The sequence below is a fragment of the Vollenhovia emeryi genome, unplaced genomic scaffold, assembly GCF_000949405.1.
Source record: "Vollenhovia emeryi isolate VEMERY1.0 unplaced genomic scaffold, V.emery_V1.0 DF939127.1, whole genome shotgun sequence".
NCBI classification, from domain to species: domain Eukaryota; kingdom Metazoa; phylum Arthropoda; class Insecta; order Hymenoptera; family Formicidae; genus Vollenhovia; species Vollenhovia emeryi.
In genome coordinates this window covers 2,824,334-2,842,338 of record NW_011967239.1, presented here as the reverse complement: position 1 = coordinate 2,842,338, position 18,005 = coordinate 2,824,334, and the positions used below count along the sequence as shown (strand labels likewise).

Here is an 18,005-nt window from a genome sequence, read left to right as displayed (position 1 = left end):
GTGTCTCAGTAACAGAAATCCAATACTATTACGCTTTAATATATCATAAAATAGGATCGATATAGCGCCACTCATATTTGTTACAGAGAAAGGAATATTTTAATCTTAAATAAAAAATTCTAAACTCTAGAATAAAATGGCAGTATGTATCGTTTTTTGTCGAATATCGCGGTGCCAACTTCGTGCGTGGTAAGATGGGGGGAAAATTTATTCTAAATGCAAGAATATATAAATGTACATTTATATAAATTACTGTTGTCTCAATATAGTAAGTCAATCTTGTTTAATTCGAGAGAGGAGAATAAGAATTATTGATTTTACTTTGATATTGTCGTAGTTTTATACTAAATGAGGTTGTGAGAAATATAAATGCGTCCAGAATACTTTTGTCTCGGTAATGGAAATCCTTTCTGAGGGTGTAGTGTACATACATGTATTTGATCAGCGGTTTATCCCTCGATATTGACCACATCCTGTATTCTTTCAACTCAACGAATATCAATTCTAATGATAAACGTATCGCCAAGAAACTTCTCTTTCGCCGGTATTTTCGTAACTTACAAAATACATTCAAACGAATAGTTTCGCTAGTAAAGAATAATGAATAAAGAATGAGTTACTCATCGCTCTGCTGTTCCGCTGTCGCACGATGTCGCCGAGACTCCAGCGCCTCTCTCGCTCCCCTTTCTTGCAGTTTCTTCACGACACTCACACAACACTCACTCGCGCAAGCACGATTAATCATGTTTCAAGTGTGTTTTAAGTACCACGCTTTAAGTCTCGGCCGAGGAAAAACACGAAGTATGACTTCGGCGAGTTACATCGATGTTCTTGCGAGTCGCTAATTGATCGCGGTGCGACGCTGGTCTTAATAATCGCGGGAGGCAACGCGTTCGATGTCTCGTAATGCTCACTCGCGATTCGTAAAATAACGTGATAACGCGGAGCGGCACGCGGTAGTTACTACTCACGCCGAGAGTCGGTGAATGAATGGTAGCGCGGCGACCTTGTGTGTGCCGCGCGCCGTCGCGCGGCCAAAAACGTCCCAAACATCGGTTGAGCTATTGTCAACAACCTTGGATTCCCGGAATTCGTGATTTCTAGAACGGCAACGTATTTTCACGCACAGTTGAATGTACTCCAGAAAATATTCCGTTCCTTGCGATTTAAATTGTAATTTCGATCGAGGAACCGTACTACGGCGTATTACGGCTGCGGTCCACTTGCCACAAATGCTTCAAAGCGTCTTCTTCTTCTCTTTCTTTGTCAAAGGAAAGGAGGATGCTCCGAAGCATTTGCAGCGTCAAGTGGACCGCAGCTTAAACGAGATGTTTGTTTAATTAAATGAAAACTTACTCTTATCACCTTTCGCTATATTTCTTCATTCCAAGATTGATAAATTATGTTTCCACGAATCGAAATTTCTCTTGCATTTTGTTCAACAAATTAGAAAAATGAAATTAAATCTTCGGAGAAATGTAATAACTCACTTTTTCTCTACTTCAAATTAATGAGTTAAAATTCTTAAATTAACATACTTGAATTGCACAAAGTCTCTTTTTTCGAAATGTAAAAGAATTTGGCAAGATGATATTAGATTAATTTCAATTTTTTGATTGCGCAAAACGAAGTTTAAATGATAAACCGCATCCTTCAAAACTGACAATTTAATCGTGCAATTATTATAAAATAAAGAAAACACTTTTCATTTGATAGACAAAATAATTTGCATATCAAGGTTAAAATTTGTTTTTAAACGAGCATTAAGAATTTATACCAATTAAACTAAGCGAGTGAGTATTCCGTATATATGATATTACTAGCTTGCTCGCCTATAAAAAAGAAATGTAGTTTATTTCCCTAATTATCAATTCTAATTAATCTCTAGAACGCGATATTAAAATATCGTATGGTTTACGGAACTCGTAATAAACACATCGCCAAGTTTCAGTGAGAATTTAATCTAGAGAAACAAGTTTATCAACGTTAATTAATCATAGTTCGTCCAATAGTCTCTCCATCGTAGTTCATTCGAAATGATATGCAGGAATAAAAAGACAATTAATCGATCATCGCTAAATTGGTAGCGCTCAAGCGCGCAGATCGGAGATCCATAAACATCTCCAGAGGAATCCTTGCACCACGCTGTAGACCTTTACGAACGATATTCCGCATCAATGATGCCGGGTGAATCGTTATTGCTCGTTTGAGCATCGACCGGGCGCGTCTTACGGGACCGTAAAGTGTTTCGCGAGGGGAATCCCAATAAGGAATCCTCTTTCGTAGTTATCTTTGCGATATTGGTACCGGCACTCTCGACCGGCGTCGAAAGAGATGCCTTCGGCGTCTCAAGATAATCAGGAGACGAAGACGAAGAGGCGCGAGAGCAAATCAACGTGAGTGGGTGCCGAATGCCGGAGCAGGAACCTAACGTCTTTTACGCGTCCCCATTGCACGTATACGACACGTCTGGTAAATAAATAACGCGGGGTTGGAAAAGCGAAAGGGGTGGACCACGGAGCTGTCCGGTCAGGAGTCGGACGGCAGTAAAGGGAAGTAATGCCGGCTCGTGAAAGAGAATCAATTCGATTCGTACTCATTCCTTTCTCCGCTCCACCCTCTCGCCACCCCGGCTATCTTTCCCGGCAGCCCCGGTGAGTGCCGCACCGCCCCACGGTGATCGTTTCTTTCCGCAGCCCTCGCAGTCGACTTTCCTCCCCGCCCTCCGCCTCGCGGCGCAACAAGTGCCCCGACTCGCATCTTTAAGAAAGCGGTCTCGTACCCCCCGATCCCCCCCCACCGTCCTCGCCGGCACCTTCTGCACCACCTTCGCTCCCAACTTTGGCTCGAGCCACCGCGTCGCCACCTAACACCGCCGTTTCACGACACAGCCGAGCGTTTTCCTCCTCGTCGTTTTTCTCCGCGTCTTTCCCGATCCCGTCCCTGCTCTCTTCTCACCCCCCGAGTATCCTTCATCCCTTCGGCCGAGCCGCGACTACCTTCCAAATCACTCCGCATCTCTTTCCCCTTTGTTTTCTCCTTCCCTCCCTTTCACGTTCTCCCGCTTTTTTCTGCTACTCTTCTCTCGGAAATGACTTGCGCCACCGTTCATCTATCTCTCTCTCCCCCTTCCGCTGATCGCGTTGTCTCCTGTCTCTCGTATTCTTCGTCCGACGGCACGTTTCACACACATCTGCGGAGAATGAGAGAGCAGCCTCGGTTCGAGCAAGGGTGGATGTGAAGAGCTGAAAGACGGACTTTCACGGCTCGACTAATATACGAATCCGAGGCGCCGATTCGAGAACTTTTGCAGGTGCACTTTGCGGCTACGAATAATATCGCGAGATCTGAAGAATGGAATGAGTGCTTGCTGTCCGATCGTTAAAGAGACTACAGCGCGTTCAAGACGAGGTACGAAGCTTTTCCAGAGAGGAATCCTGCTGCTTATCGCTGATTAAATCGCAGATTGCAATGTCGTTTTCAACAGTTTTGAGTAAATCAGATAAACAATAAAGTTAATAATCGTAGATGCTATTAATCTGTCGAGCCGCATTGATACGCGATGTGCATTCGTGTCCAAATATGAAGATAGTTAGACTTAATTAAAAACCTTAGTATTCCTTAAGGTACATTAATTTTTATATTTGTATTCTTCATTTAAAACGTTTGACTATTTCAGTTTTATAAAATAAACGATGAAAATTAATTCTCCGACGTTTGGGAAATAAATGCAGTTGCAGTGGATTAATTCATAGAATCAAAAAGTACGCGAGGAAACACAAAATAATAACGAGGAATAAAGTTCATTGTCGCCAGTATATAATTAACGAATGCAGAGGGGATTATTAGACGATCCAACTGGCAGGTGGTGCGAATTATTTATTTAATAGGTCACGTCCAACGTTTCGACCATCCGGACTGTGGTCATTTTCAAGGATTAACATATAAGAAGTCAAGATATATCTAACGAATTATAAAATTCAACAAATGTCCGTCGCTAAGACCGGGTCTACAATAGTAGTGGGTCTTAAGTCATAAGAAATTGACCAATCACGGTCGAAATTGAGAAAACTAACCGCCTGTGATTGACCGATTTCTTACAGCTTACTACACCTATTGCAGACCTGGCCTTACAGGCATCGGCCACCAAGATTCGTGTTACGCAAAGTCGAGCAAAATAATACTAAGTTTTTTATTAAGTCTATTTTCATATTTGGACAGAAGCGCACATCGCGAATCAATAAATTAATAGCATCTATGATTACCAGCTTTATTGCTTATCTGACTTATTCGAAACTGTTGAAAACGACACCGCAAAATAATAACACCGGAGTTACATTTAGTCGAAAAGGTAAATTTTCGATTAAATGTTTATCTGTAAATCGTGTAGTCCACACGTGACCAAATTTAAGATGGGAATTCATTTCTTTGTGACAACGTTCTCTGGCCAGTTTCTCTTTTAGAACCGTCCTTTAGGACTAGGCGACGCTTAAATCTAGATTCAATTCCGCGAAATGAAACGTGAGATTCGTGAGCTAGCGATAAACGAGAAATTTAATGAATACCGGCGCGACGTGGGACACCGCGCGCAACTAGGCGGACATCTGCGACCCTGTCGAACGCGACGTTGGATCGTCATTCGATGAAACACGCTGAATTTATTGGCGGTTTAATGCCGCTCGGGACGTTTATAGGAGCGCAATAAATAAAGTCGAGCGCGCTATTACGAGTGACAGCAACGTTACCAGAGGCCCGAAGTGGCTGGGAACACTGTGTCGCAGCGGCACAGCGCGAAAACTCGAGCCCGATGACGCGGCCGGCTGACATTTTTTCCTGACATAATTGCAACGCGCTGCAATTAATACAGTAACGAACGTCCCGGCAAAATTGAGCTCTCCGTTTTGTACAATAGTTTAATTAAATTCGGATCAATCAGACCCGTTGTCATATAATTTTTTAAATACAACAGCGTTATATAACCGGACGATAGGTGAGTCTGCAAAATCTTAGACAAGTCACCGCTGTCACATTGTAAAGTGAGCCATCAATATAATAAAATTCGATCTGTAAAGCTCAACGTTCGGTTAATTTATCTTGGCAAGATTGCAAGAAACAAAGTTAGGTGTGCCCGACCATATCGCGACCCGGAAGCGAGTGTAACATCCGAGGAAGCTCATTGGCGCTGTCGTCTTCGATCCTGAAGACGCGCAACTTCCCCGAGAACGGCCCTTCCCGTCACGATGATCGACGAAACGCCCGGGCGGATGTGCCAGTTTAACGATCAGGAAATTCGACGAAAAGGAAAGTTATTAATGGCTAAAGTTGGACGACGCTGGCAACGACATGCGCGCGCGAGCGCGCGGCGGGTGAGACACCCTCTCGATTACAAAGCGCGCGAAAGAGAAGTAACTATACGGCGGAGGTAGGGTTACAAATTGCGCCTGAAAGTTGCCCCGTTGCTCCTGCGGGATAATGGATTCCGGAATAAACGAAACTGCCGCCGGGGCCATAATTTAAACGGATGCCGAGCCGCGCGGCGGATCCGCTTTCGTCACGCGCTTTCGAGCCGGGCTCGACATCCGAGCGAGCGCGAGCGAGAGGCTGCGAAGTGGCAGAAAATCAATCGGACACCCCGGGACACTTCGGGGCACCACCCCCTCCCCCTCCCCCCCCCCCTCCTTCCCGCAAAACGAGAGAGAATTCGCGGCCGCACCCCGGTAACCGTGCCCGTGTCGAAAGAGAGGGCGGCATCGCGTGTTCGGAAGGCAACGAATACGCCTGTAAGCGCCTGTAAAGCGAGCCGTTTCGCGGACGGCCGCAAAAATCGAGTAAAAAAAAAAAATACGACCAGCCTGGTACGAACCGCTTGCGCGAAACTGTGACGATTCGCGTCGTGATCAATTGCAGCGCGCTCAGACGCATCATTCGTAATCAACGGTGCAAACACACCTGCGTTCCTGCACACGCGATTTAGATTTAGATTAAGCGTGTCGCAAAGTACCTTCGCATTTTCATACGTTAATTCCTCCCTGCGGTAACATAATTGGAAGTTGCTTTCTTTTATTTTCCCGGAAAGAAATCAGACGGTCTCACGTCGCAAAGTCTGGTTCTTGTAAATTCTCATCTCTTTCTTTATCCCACAAACATATCTGGTATATAACTCATGTAGTAATTTCTATATGTGGTTGATAATTTTTCGCTTGACAAGATATTAGGAATTTATATCGCAAACGTTTCCAGACGACATTTTAGAGATCGCGTTTCTCGTTTTGCGAAAGAGACTCGCGGACGTAATCGCGAATTAGTCGAATCTCGTTACAGAACGTAGAAAGCGCGTCGCATGCATTTCAATTGCAGAACGGAAGTAACAGGCGTGTACCACGTGCGTGCGATGCAGTCACGCGAACACTGTTAAATTTCACGTGTGATCTAATAGCCGTATTACGTTCGCCAGAGAAGTGTGTAGGGAAGTGAACGCGCAATTCCCGGCGCGGTGCTCTGTCATTACGGCGGACTTTACGATTCCCGGCATCTTTGTCGAGTACGTTGAGAAGCACGCGCTTCCAAGATAACATAAATTTGGTGTTCGAGCCGCTCCCATTAATTAACGATACGAATTGTCCTCCATCTCGCGTAACATCTGCGACGCGGTACAATTCCACGTTAATTATAAAGGCGAGAGCACCGCGGTCCATCCTCCGCAGGCCACCGTCTCGCGCTCGGAAGATTCATTAAATTCAACCATCGAGGCCGAACCCCGATGGCAAGCCGTGCGATTTAAAGCCAAAGAAATTGATTTTTAAAGAGCGCAGCCGAATTACCATCGTAACGAGAGCGTGCGGGACGGATCATTTGCATGGGGCCACGGCCCATCTGATTGGATTCGCCCGGCGCCAGAGGCACAGCCCTCTCATGTTCTTACTTACCGCGAACAAGGATGAGGATGCTGAACAGCAGCGCGGTGCTGAACGGCCAACCGGCCATCCTGGCGTGGAGCGTTACGTCGATTCAGCTTCCTCCTGAAACAATACAAGCGTGCCCAATCAATCAACCCATCCGTTATTCCAGAGCCAACTCCGATCCCTGCCTTCCCTCTCTCTCTCTCTCTCTCTCTCTCTCTCTATCTCTTTCTCTGCCTCGTCCTCTCACCCCTTCGTCCCTCAACGCAAAACCGTTGTCTGTCCCCGTGCAGGCCTCATCCTACCTTTCTCCTCCTCAACCCCCGTCCTCTTTCCTGGCAGACTGCCCGTTCCACGTCCAACCTCGTTCTCCAACCGGTCTCCCTTTCCCCCCCTCGGTACCAGCCAACCCCATCCCACTTGCACGCCAATCCTCTACGCCCGTATCGACAATTTTTTTTCCTCCCTCTCGAATCTGTGCCTGGGGGCTTGTCCGCTCAATGAAAGTCCTCCCAGACGGTGCACGTCGAGCGACGTACATAATCGTGAAACATGCGATGCGTGCCACACCAGCTTGGCGCTTGGAGTATCGGAAATGCCCTCGCGTTTGCGCGCGCGTTTTTTGCCATTCGACGCGAGCCGCGGAGGTCCTCGACCTCACCGAGGTCCTCGAACAGCCTCATTGGCTCAAGGGATTCGGTGTATTAACGGTCATTTGTGTAATATAAAGTCTTTTTTAATGTTAACGCAAGGGAGCGGTCTAACGCTTCATTTTCGCGTCAGAAAATATCATACTTTCGTTATCTCTTTATGACAGAATAAAATAATAATTCTGCATTCAATCCTTTTTTTTTGTGTGTGAAAAACATTCGTCGTAATATATTGTACAGTAAAAATTTATTTGATTTTATCGTAGGGGTCTCATTTAACTCTGTTATAGAAATTTTATTTCATTTTTATTTTATATTTTTGAATTAAACAACAAGTACGAAATGGCCAATGCGAGTCTAAGGCAGGATGTAGATAGCCTTTCCTTGTAAATCTTATTAAATTGTGAATTGTTGTTTAGTTTGAATGAGAGTCCTACCTTAACTCTAGCGTTTACACTTTTGTTTGTTAACATTTGTTCTGAAAAAGTGTTAATTCGCGGAAAATTTATAAAATCACCGGTCTTGACCAGACTGTTTCAATTGCCGCGAGAGAAGAAAAGAAAAAGAACGTCGCAATCATATCAATAGCAACACTCAACAGCAGTCAATTATCACAGACCACAGACTCTCAGGCCACGAAATTGATTGGGACAATGTTGATGTCTTGGATAGGGAAACATCATCAATTAGTTCACTGCTCATCGTGATTGTCCTCTTTCAATTTCGGGTGGGTGTCTAAAAAATTTTTGAACGAAAAATTTTAGGATATGTTCAAATTCGGAAAGGTCCAAATAAAGTAGGGTTCGGGGGTGTTTTTCAACCTTTTAGGGATGCGGTAAAATTATTTACAAAGGAAATATTTTTAATTTTTAACATACATTTTATAACGACACACACTCTGTTCTTTTAGTATGTTAAAATTAGAATTCTCACACACACACACACACACACTCTCTCTCTCTCTATAGCTTCACCATTTGGAGACTCATGTGAACGTGTCAGATGACAGCTATAAACGACAGTGTTGTATTCAAACGTCGAACATGTTTGTCTCTATAGGTATTATTCTTATTATTCCTAATGCTAATTAATCTAAGTTTTAAGTTTTTATATTTTTGTGTATTTGTTACTTTTATGCACACCTTTTACAATTCTTCGATCCTAGTCTCACTGAGGACGACCGGAAAATGGGTCGAAACGTTTCAAGATTGATTTATAAATTCAATAAAAAGTTTCACGTTGGATATTTTCGCACGAATACCTGCGCTTGGCTCGCACTGGCCCTCTTCGTCCCACCAAATTAAAAAAGGAAAAAAAATTCCAAACACATTTTAAGCGACAGCACGGGGAGATAAACGCTACGTAAGACGCATCGACAATCGTTAAACAGGACGCCGGTCTGCGATTGCGAAAGTGCGAGTTACTTGATGATAAGGTGTTCGTCTTTGTATATTGAGAAACGTTCTTTTTATATAGAGATAAAAATCGCGTTTTTCATCGTGTCCTTTACGGACTTCATTCAAAGAGACCGAATCTGGAGCATTCGATTCGCTTCACGGCGCCGCGGTTGCATCACGGTAAAGCCAAAGGGTGACCCACACAGCCCTTATGCACTTCGTTCGCGTGTATACACGAGCGATCCGCGAAGATGTAGCTCTTCTACATCCGCTCGTCTCCCGTTATTTCTTTGCTGAATATTTTTCGAGCTTCTACTTGTGCACGTCGCGAAGCAAAAATGCATTTGCGTCTCACTCGATAAAAAGGAAAGGCATTAATTAAAAAGAGGTAACGGCTCTCGAGTAAAAATATCTCAACTAATTTGTCGCCCTTGCGTTTCTTTCTCTTCCTCCCTTTCTCCCGCGTAATTAATCCCGCAAAAACCAATGATACATTAATTTCATCAACCTGACGCGTGGTAATAGCGTTGCGAGGAAAGTAAAATGGAATTATTTATTTCTGTTTATGTAAGAATTAGACAGATCGAGTAACTCTTAATAAGTTTAGAGAGATAGAGAAGAAGATTAACAGACGTCGCTATTTGTTTCCTTTAGTCCTTTGCTCTCGCTAATTTTGATGCCCCAACATATCTTGAATATTCCCTGAATTGCCAACGCGAAGGATTAATTTGAAATTCAAAAAATTCCTGAAGGAAGGAAAAAAACTCTGCAAATGTATGTATTCTGAAAGTTGCATTTATCCGGGAATAACTGGAGGGATAGCTCGTGTATCTCCTCTGCTGCACGAAACCGCCCTTGTCCGGGCGCTATCGATGAAACGAACCACCAGAAAGCAATTCCGTCCCGCTCACAATTAAGTTTACGAACGAGATCGAGTGTCCGACATACCATTTCCTCACGGCGAGACGCGAGAATCGGATAGAAACGACAGGCGAAAAAACAGACGAGGAAGAATCGATCGGCCGAATTGGACTTAATAATACACAGAGACTATGACCCAGTTATCTCCAAGCAAAATGTCGAAGCTGTCGAAGATGCTCGTGCAAGAGGAGGCGCGCTCTTAAATAGGATACGAGAAAGTAACGAGACCAATTCTGGAGAAAAAATAACAGTTAAGCGACCTATTTTGGGGCCCATAATTAGTAATCGAATTATTTGGAAAGTTCGTAGCTCTAATCTTTTACGAATTTTACCCCGCGTAACTAAAAATCGCAATCAGCTATTCTATCTATCAATGGATAAGTTTAGTCGACCTTAACTGGCACGTGTTTGATAAAAAAATGTCATTCTCCGGCCTTCGTAGACAGCGTACATATTTTATCTTTGTGCCTGTTAATTTTATAATCATGACTCACCTCCTTTGGATTTTTATCATTTCACCGCATATTACATTGGCCTGATTATTTTGAAGAATGTGCTTGAGAATATGTATATTTTTTTCTTTTATTTTACAAAACACGTGCCAGTTAAGGTCGACTAAATTTATTCATTGTTATTTATTACTGGCGACCTAAATTAAACAATACTAATCACTCCTCTCAATTAGTTCTGTCGATATTCAGTAACGCAAAGATAGTTTTCACTTGAGAAGCACTAACCAAAATGTTAAGTTGCTTAACTACAAAAAAACGGTCAAAATTTTTTCCAGAATAGAGTTACAAGCAATCTAAATACTTTGATTACTAATTGTGGGCCCCAAAATAGGTTGCTTAACTGTCTTCTTTTCCCCAGAGAATCCGCACTCTCCTAATCGGATTTCGCGATAAATTAACATCGTTACAACAGTTGATTCGGATTAGGACTCCGAAAGGCAAACGTGGCAAGGAAATTTCTCTCTCTCTCTTTTTATCATATTACGGAGAACAGGGCGATTTTGTTTTTCGACAGACAGCAATTATCCGGTCGAAAATTGGAATTAAAAATGCGGCGTAACACGATATTATCTACGGAAGCTGCAGAATCCATGCGTATAGATACCGCGATACAGTTTCGCAGCGTTCTACGCGCAAGCTACGAAACTAATTAACGCGCTACGGTTTACGTAAGCGCGTAACGCGATATTAAACGTAACGCCGCGGCGGCGTTCATGTTTAAAGGCGCGGTAACGTGGATGGGGAATTAGGTATACGTGCCCGAATGCGAGAGGAGTCCGACTCGTGTATAATTCACGCGGTGGCGGTAACAAAACGGCACCGTAAACTCGCCTTACTAAATCACTTGCTCGCGCCCGGGGGATTCGGCGAATATTCTATAAGGACCGGCCTTAGGTGCGATGAATCAAATTGCGGTGGCGGGCACGTCGAACGAATAATCGCGAAAATATCGACTGCTCGAATCGGTTCTGATTTGCGCGCGGCGCGGCGCGGCGCGGCGCCGCGCCGCGCCTCGTCCGTCCGCGATCTCACGTATCTCCTTTGTGAGATTATTCGCATGAATAATACAGCATTTCCGTGCCACGAGCCAGATGCAGATCCCGCCCTCATAAGCCGCGGCGAATTCGCGGATTTACGACTTGTTTTATAACTTTCGGCCTCGTCCAAATTGTCGCGAGATTACATCTGCGCGGCGGCACGCGATCCGCGACGGTTAACGCGTTAATAAAAACAGAGAGAGCTCAAGTACGCGGCAGGGCGGAATGGGCGAGATAAAATTACGGTACAATGACAATCCCGCTAATGTGAGAAAATATTTTAATTGTCGGGTATACTCGGCGAGTTTTGAGGAGAGGAATAATTGGTGGGAAATAGCCAATGTCGAGGGCCGCAAAGTTAATTCCGAACTTTCCTAATACACTATCCCTGTTGTTAAAACATTTCTCGGTATGAGCAATTTACAGCGGTATGAAATAAGTTTACAAACGAAATATACGGGTGGGCGGCGTAACTAAATAAAAAGCTCGAGGAATTTCCCCGGAGTTTCCGCAACCCCCGGATCGTTTTCGCACGCGCTCGCGAGAGCAACGAGACGGCGGCGGCGGCCGCAAATGGCGCGCGGACGCGGATCATTAGCGCGAGTAGTCAAAGATATATATTTTTATGCGGTCCAGCCGCATTAAGCCAAGAGGGTGCAAAGGTCTCGGCGTCTCTCGCACAGGTGTATTCATTCGCTGTCGCGGCGGCAGAATTAATACTCGGCCGGCCCAATGGAAGGGCGGGAGACAACGCGGGGCGTCGCGACGACAACAAGGAAAAAAGACCAGGCGGTGGCAACTACGGCGATGGTTTTATCCCATCCCGACGACGCCACACCGCCATCATCGCCGGCATCAAGAGTGTATTCTTCCAGCCGGCGACTCGCCACCCCTGCGAGTTCTTATCCCCGGCTCCTCTCGCCCCCTCGGCTCCCATCCTCGCCATCGCGCTCATTCATCTATCCACGTCTTTCCCTTCGCGCCGACGGCGCTTTTTCTCTCGCGTGCCCTACCCATCGCTCGGGAGTGTCTTACGGCGCGGATCGCGACGACGCAATATTGGACTTTTGCATCGTAAGAAATTACGAGGATTATAACGATTGCTAGACGACCGTCTGTGTCTCCGGGAGCGCGGCAGACGGTTCCAAGACAAATGACGGGGGATTTCATTGTTACGGCTTTCAAGCCGTTCGGTCGGATCAGTAGTGCAAGTTAATAATAATGAGTCGTAATTTTCCGAAAGCATGATGGATAATCGTTTCAGCGTAACATAAATTTTCATTGTTCGCATACAACAGGAGCGGTATCTTTCATCATCCAATGTTAAATATACTTGCAACATTAATCTTGATTTCGCTTCACGTTTTAATCCTTGCGCGGCACAGCGCGATATTTGCGGAATCTAGCATATTACATCGGTACATTGGGCATTTTAATGCGTAATATGAAACGTAATGCGAGATACCTTCCCCGTCAATTTACGGCGTTGGATTACAGAGGCGGAAAGAACGCTTCGAAAAATTATTGCTGGCGGGATCTTAATTCATCAGGCGGACATGAACAAGCAAAAATCCCATGACGCCGCCGAAATGCGTGGAACTTGCGCGGGGCACCAGCTGCTACCGCGCGCGCGCGCAAGAGAGAGAGAGTTCTGTTCCGCCTCTCTCATATGCCCGCCGTAGCAAGCGTAAACGGCGTACTAAGACCCTCGGCATAGTAATTCCACATTTCATTCCGCGCGTCAGGAAAATTTCTGCTACACCTCGCGAGCTATAAATCTTGCAACGCCCGCGGTTCGCGAAAGGATATTAATTAACGCGCGAATCATATACGCTCTAGAACACGGCGAAATATTCTCATACATCGGGGCATGGCAAATACACTAAAGTAATTACCTCGTCGGGGGGTTGGGAGGGAGAGAAAGGAACTGGAGCCATTATCTCGACAGAATTAATTGTAAATGCACGAATTAAACGAGCGCCAGCTATGAAATTGCCATTAAATGACTGTGCGTGTAACAATGAACAGTCCGGTGGATATTCGTTATTTTGCCGCTGTTGTCTGCACGATAGTAAATTATTAATGCGTAATTCTGCCAATTGCGGACGCAGCGAGCCGATACGCGATAGTCGGGCACGAAGCGAAATTTCACTCTCGCAATTAGCACGTCGCTGGGCCGCAGGTCCGCGATCGATCGGTTCAAATCAGCGTCGGTCCTTTTTTCCTCCGCGAGAAAGTTTTATCGCGCGGAAGATTATTGAAACTCAAATTTCCCTAAGCTCGACGTTTATTTGCGACTTGTCCAACATTTCGCGGCGTTTCGAATATTCACGGACTCATTGTTATGCTATAGATTTCGGTGTGAAGCAGCAGAATTATTGAATCGATTCCGAAAGGATTGCGGTTTGGTCTCGATTTTGTTCCCGCTTTGCGTCCTCCATGTGAATATTGGCGCTGCGCGTCCGATTGCATAAACCCCGCTTCGAACTTATCCGCGCGTCCGCACGCGACGCGCGTTTATCTCGGCGAAAAATTCCTATTATCCCCCGGGAATTTTTATCCGCCGTACACTACCTCCGAGCGCTATTTTCCGTTTCGGAATACTCCGCTTTTTTGTCTGACAAGCGCCACTTTGACCGCGTGCCTGGACCAAGGAAAAATAAAATATCGGCGTCGTCGCAGGGTATTCTCCGCAGTAACCCGTGCAGAGAGAACTGACCCGTTTTTTCCCCCCCTAAAGGATTGAAATTCGGAGACCGCGATGTGTTCCCAGGAATTTCATTAAAATTATGGCTTGGATATTGGAACGCAGGTCGGCGGAGTATCATCCGCGAAACGTGAATTGACTGCCCCGCCACTGCACGCATCTATCGCAAGCACAGAGTATACAACATGGCTCAAAAGCATGAAAATAATAGCGAAGCGAAAAGTGGCAAAATGCCAAAATACAGAGATGGAAATGAACATCTCGCGGATGCAAATTCGAAAATTGTCGTTGAAGTAAATTGAAAAAATATTTGAGCTTCTATGGCCGCCAAGGATTAATAAGCGTGGCTCGGTAAAAATCCATTCGGATCCCTCCGTCCGTTCCCTTACGTCTAACCCGTAGACGTGCGGTAATAATCATATTACATTCATATTCCACGTATCGCATATTACATTCTGATTTATATCGCATTTGCATTCTCTGAACTCCGTGTGATTTTGACCGACGAGCGCGCGCTTCTCTAGCCGCGCGGAATATTTAGTCATTTATTTGGCTCTCAGTCAGTCTCGCGGCGGCGAAGTTATGGCCACTGTTGGTTTCATCGGGTATGCGCATTACTCTTGGTGCGAAATGGGATAGCGAAACAGGGGCGACGGTTGCTTCGTATTAGTCGCGAGCTCGAGTTTTCGCCGACAAGAAGATGATGGATCGCCCGCGCGATGGAGCGACAACGCGCAAATTTAAAACGCGCGGAGGAACTTAGCAACACGTTATATGTCGCTTTGATCGAGTGCTCCTCGAAACGGGCCTTCAATTTTGACTTAATACAGCGAGTGACAAATGAGAAATTTCGACCCGCCATGGCGACACGCTTGAGCCCTCGAGAAATTAATCCAATTATATTGTATTTAACGAAATGTTCAAGCTCGCGTGATTATAACAAAAGTTTCCTCACATTTTTATTAAGCTGCATATTTAATTTTTCTCACGCACGAATCAATTTACGGCGATTTGAAAGAGAATATACCCTGACGAAAAGAAAAAGCATTTTTATGAATGCGATGTAATGATACAACTTATTTAATCATCTTTCGATTAGCTCGTAAAAACTTTCAAAGATTTTGTAAAGCACGATAATCTTATATTCTTGCAACTTATTCAGTATCAAAGAGAGTTTACCTTTGCGATTAACGAATTTCCGTGAAGATTGCGGGTATAAATAAATTTACATTTACTTTAAATTAATTGTACAATTTACTCGGCGACCAATAGCGAGAGCATTTTGCAAATAATAAGAAAACATTAATAGCTAAATAAATTATCTTCACTCTTAAGGGAAAAACATGATAAGAGGAATCTTATATCCTCCCAACTTGTTCAATTTATTCCTGGTAGCTTCCTACGTAGCTTCCCTAATTTCCGCTATAATCATGTTTCATGCCCTAAGTGGATCAACCTCTATGTATACGTGCTCGCGTTAAAGGGCGAAGGAAGACTTGCTTGCGTCTCTTCATGATGAAGGAAAAGATATTTTTTGCAAGGGAGAGAGAAAAAGTGGAGAGAGAGAGAGAGAGAGAGAGAGAGAGAGAGAGAGAAATTATCGATGATGGTAAAAGCGACGAGACCCTCGCGGCCATTCCTGAGGAATCCACGCCATTTCACTTTATCGCCCTCGGTTGTCGGGCCGTCCTGAAAATACGGAAACGTCGCCGTGTATCCCCGGAGAATCGCAGCCAGTTTTGCAGTCGATCGGGAAAAGGGCACGCTTGTGAGAATTTCGCCGTGAATCGCGTTTTAAGCGGTTCCGTCGAGAAGTTGTCCAACGCGTATGTCCAGTAGACATTCTCGATTATTGATCAGACACGAAAATGTGTCCCGCGGTAACGAGATTTACAAGTGACTAAAGTTACTAAAATACACGGAAAAAAAAATTAGCTGCTGTAGCTAAATAACTTAGCAAAAAATGGACAGCTAATATTTTTAGTTGTGATAGCTAAAAATATTAGCTGTCCATTTTTTGCTAAGTTATTTAGCTACAGCAGCTAATTTTTTTTTCCGTGTAGAGATCATCATTTTCGCCACTCTGGTCGATTTTTGAAAAATTTCTCTCGAGATTTAACAGCTCGCAACGATAGCATTGTAATTGACAGCAGAAAAAGTGCTGGCCAGGAAAGTGTATATTCCTAAATGAGGTAACGGAAAACTATAGTGAAAACATTGCGTCAAATTGTATCGCATACGAAGCAACGTTTGTTTTCGAGAAATTGACTAGAACTTGAAAGTGTACACGTGTAAACGCGATCACATTGAATACATGTTTGAAGGAATAAAGGACCGAGAGCCGTGACAGGGTGTTAATGTCTAATCAACGTTAGACTGTTTATTGCGGCGAATGTTGCCATATGCCTCGGTGGTCGAATTGGTTGAGACACCCGTCTAGCGAGAAGGAGGTTCAAACCCTGGCTGAGGTAATATTTTTCGCAATAAATTTAGAATATTTAGACATTAACACCCTGTCACGGATCTTAGTCCTTTGTTCCTTCAAATTTGTGTTTATCACATTTGAGCCATACGAATTTCAGTAATTTGTTAAATACATGTGCTATTATTTCCGCGTGGCACTTCGATTCGAAAGCATCCCGCCTTTCGACGACAATTGATTCTCGTACAACGTAATGTCTGATAATGTTATTGAATATTGCCGCTATACGTACAGCTATCCGATATTTCACCGGCGAAAGTTTGCGATTCTTATTCTTATTTCTATAGAATCTCATGGGTTAAACGGCGGAGTGCCCAACTTCGTGATCCTTTAATGCGCTTTTTAAAGAGCGCATTGAAATAGTTCGATGGGAAGGTACTCCTCCGTAATTCAATCGATTTGAAAAAGTATCAGCGCCGAAAGTTTGCGCAGAAAGGACCGAAGTTCTGCAAAAATTGCGTTTCGACCACTCCATCGGGAGTTCTCGCTTTTATCGACTTCGTTCAAGAAAATAAAAAAAAAGCCGGGGGAAAAAAGGAAATAGAAAATCTCGTTGTGCTCGTAAATTGCTTCGCAGCTTTACCAACTTTTTTTCTGTTAATATTCCGAGAAAGGGATAAAATCGCACGAGAATTGCGAAACTTTGGGGAAACTTGCAAAATATATACGGCGCTCTCTACGCCGTTCTACACCGTGCGTGTATGTAAAGAAGAGCAAGGTGGAGAGATATCTTCTCCCTAAACTTGCCAGATGCCTTATTGTCAGTGCAATGGTCGAAGATGAACCCGTATATAAAGTATGCTCTTGCAAACGACGCTCCGCGCCGAGAGATTCGTAATCTACTGCGAAAACAACGTGATTAAGTATCGGCTCGCATAACGCATTGCAGAGCGTTTGGTCGTCGGCCATTTAAACGCGTATTTTGAGAGAACTTCGAGCACCGCGACGAGGAAAATAAGAACTTTTCCGAAAACCGTGGCCATTATTTGTGAGAAAATATCCCCGCAATAAGGAAACGGCAAGCACGTCTGTCTTCATCGCGCGGCTTAAGATTTCCGATTGTTGCTTTTTGGAACGAAACTTTCGTCGCAATGAATTTCACGATGTTACGGCGCAAAAGGCGTAGTCTAGGAGGACGTCCGTTTTTTGCCACCTTACCTCTCGTATTTAGAATTCGTAGCTATGGACCAAAATAATACTAATTATCCCGAGGGTGCTTCGAGTGCGTTTCTACGTGTACGGCGGTGCACAATTGTTGCGATTACCGTAAGCTGCGCCGTGTCGGGCCGTGAAACTTCGGAATGAAATTTTAGAAGTAATGAAGTTAACGCGCCATAGTTAACTGCACCAGTTAGGCGAGTCGTATAGCCGTTTCAAGTTACACACGCAATGTCGAAGTA

The 18,005-nt window shown here is 44.4% G+C and overlaps 1 protein-coding gene across 5 annotated transcripts in view; it reads right to left on the bottom strand.

Moving 5' to 3' along the window:
- The window catches only part of LOC105568877 (Down syndrome cell adhesion molecule-like protein Dscam2), a 179,948-nt gene that overhangs the window by 137,595 nt on the left and 24,348 nt on the right, over positions 1-18,005 (bottom strand). For all 5 annotated transcript variants that reach the window (XM_012024883.1, XM_012024885.1, XM_012024886.1 and 2 more), the window contains exon 2: positions 6,927-7,019. In XM_012024883.1, coding sequence (XP_011880273.1) covers positions 6,927-6,984 — 58 coding nt within the window. In that variant the 5' untranslated portion in view covers positions 6,985-7,019. The remainder of the gene's footprint in view (positions 1-6,926; positions 7,020-18,005) is intronic.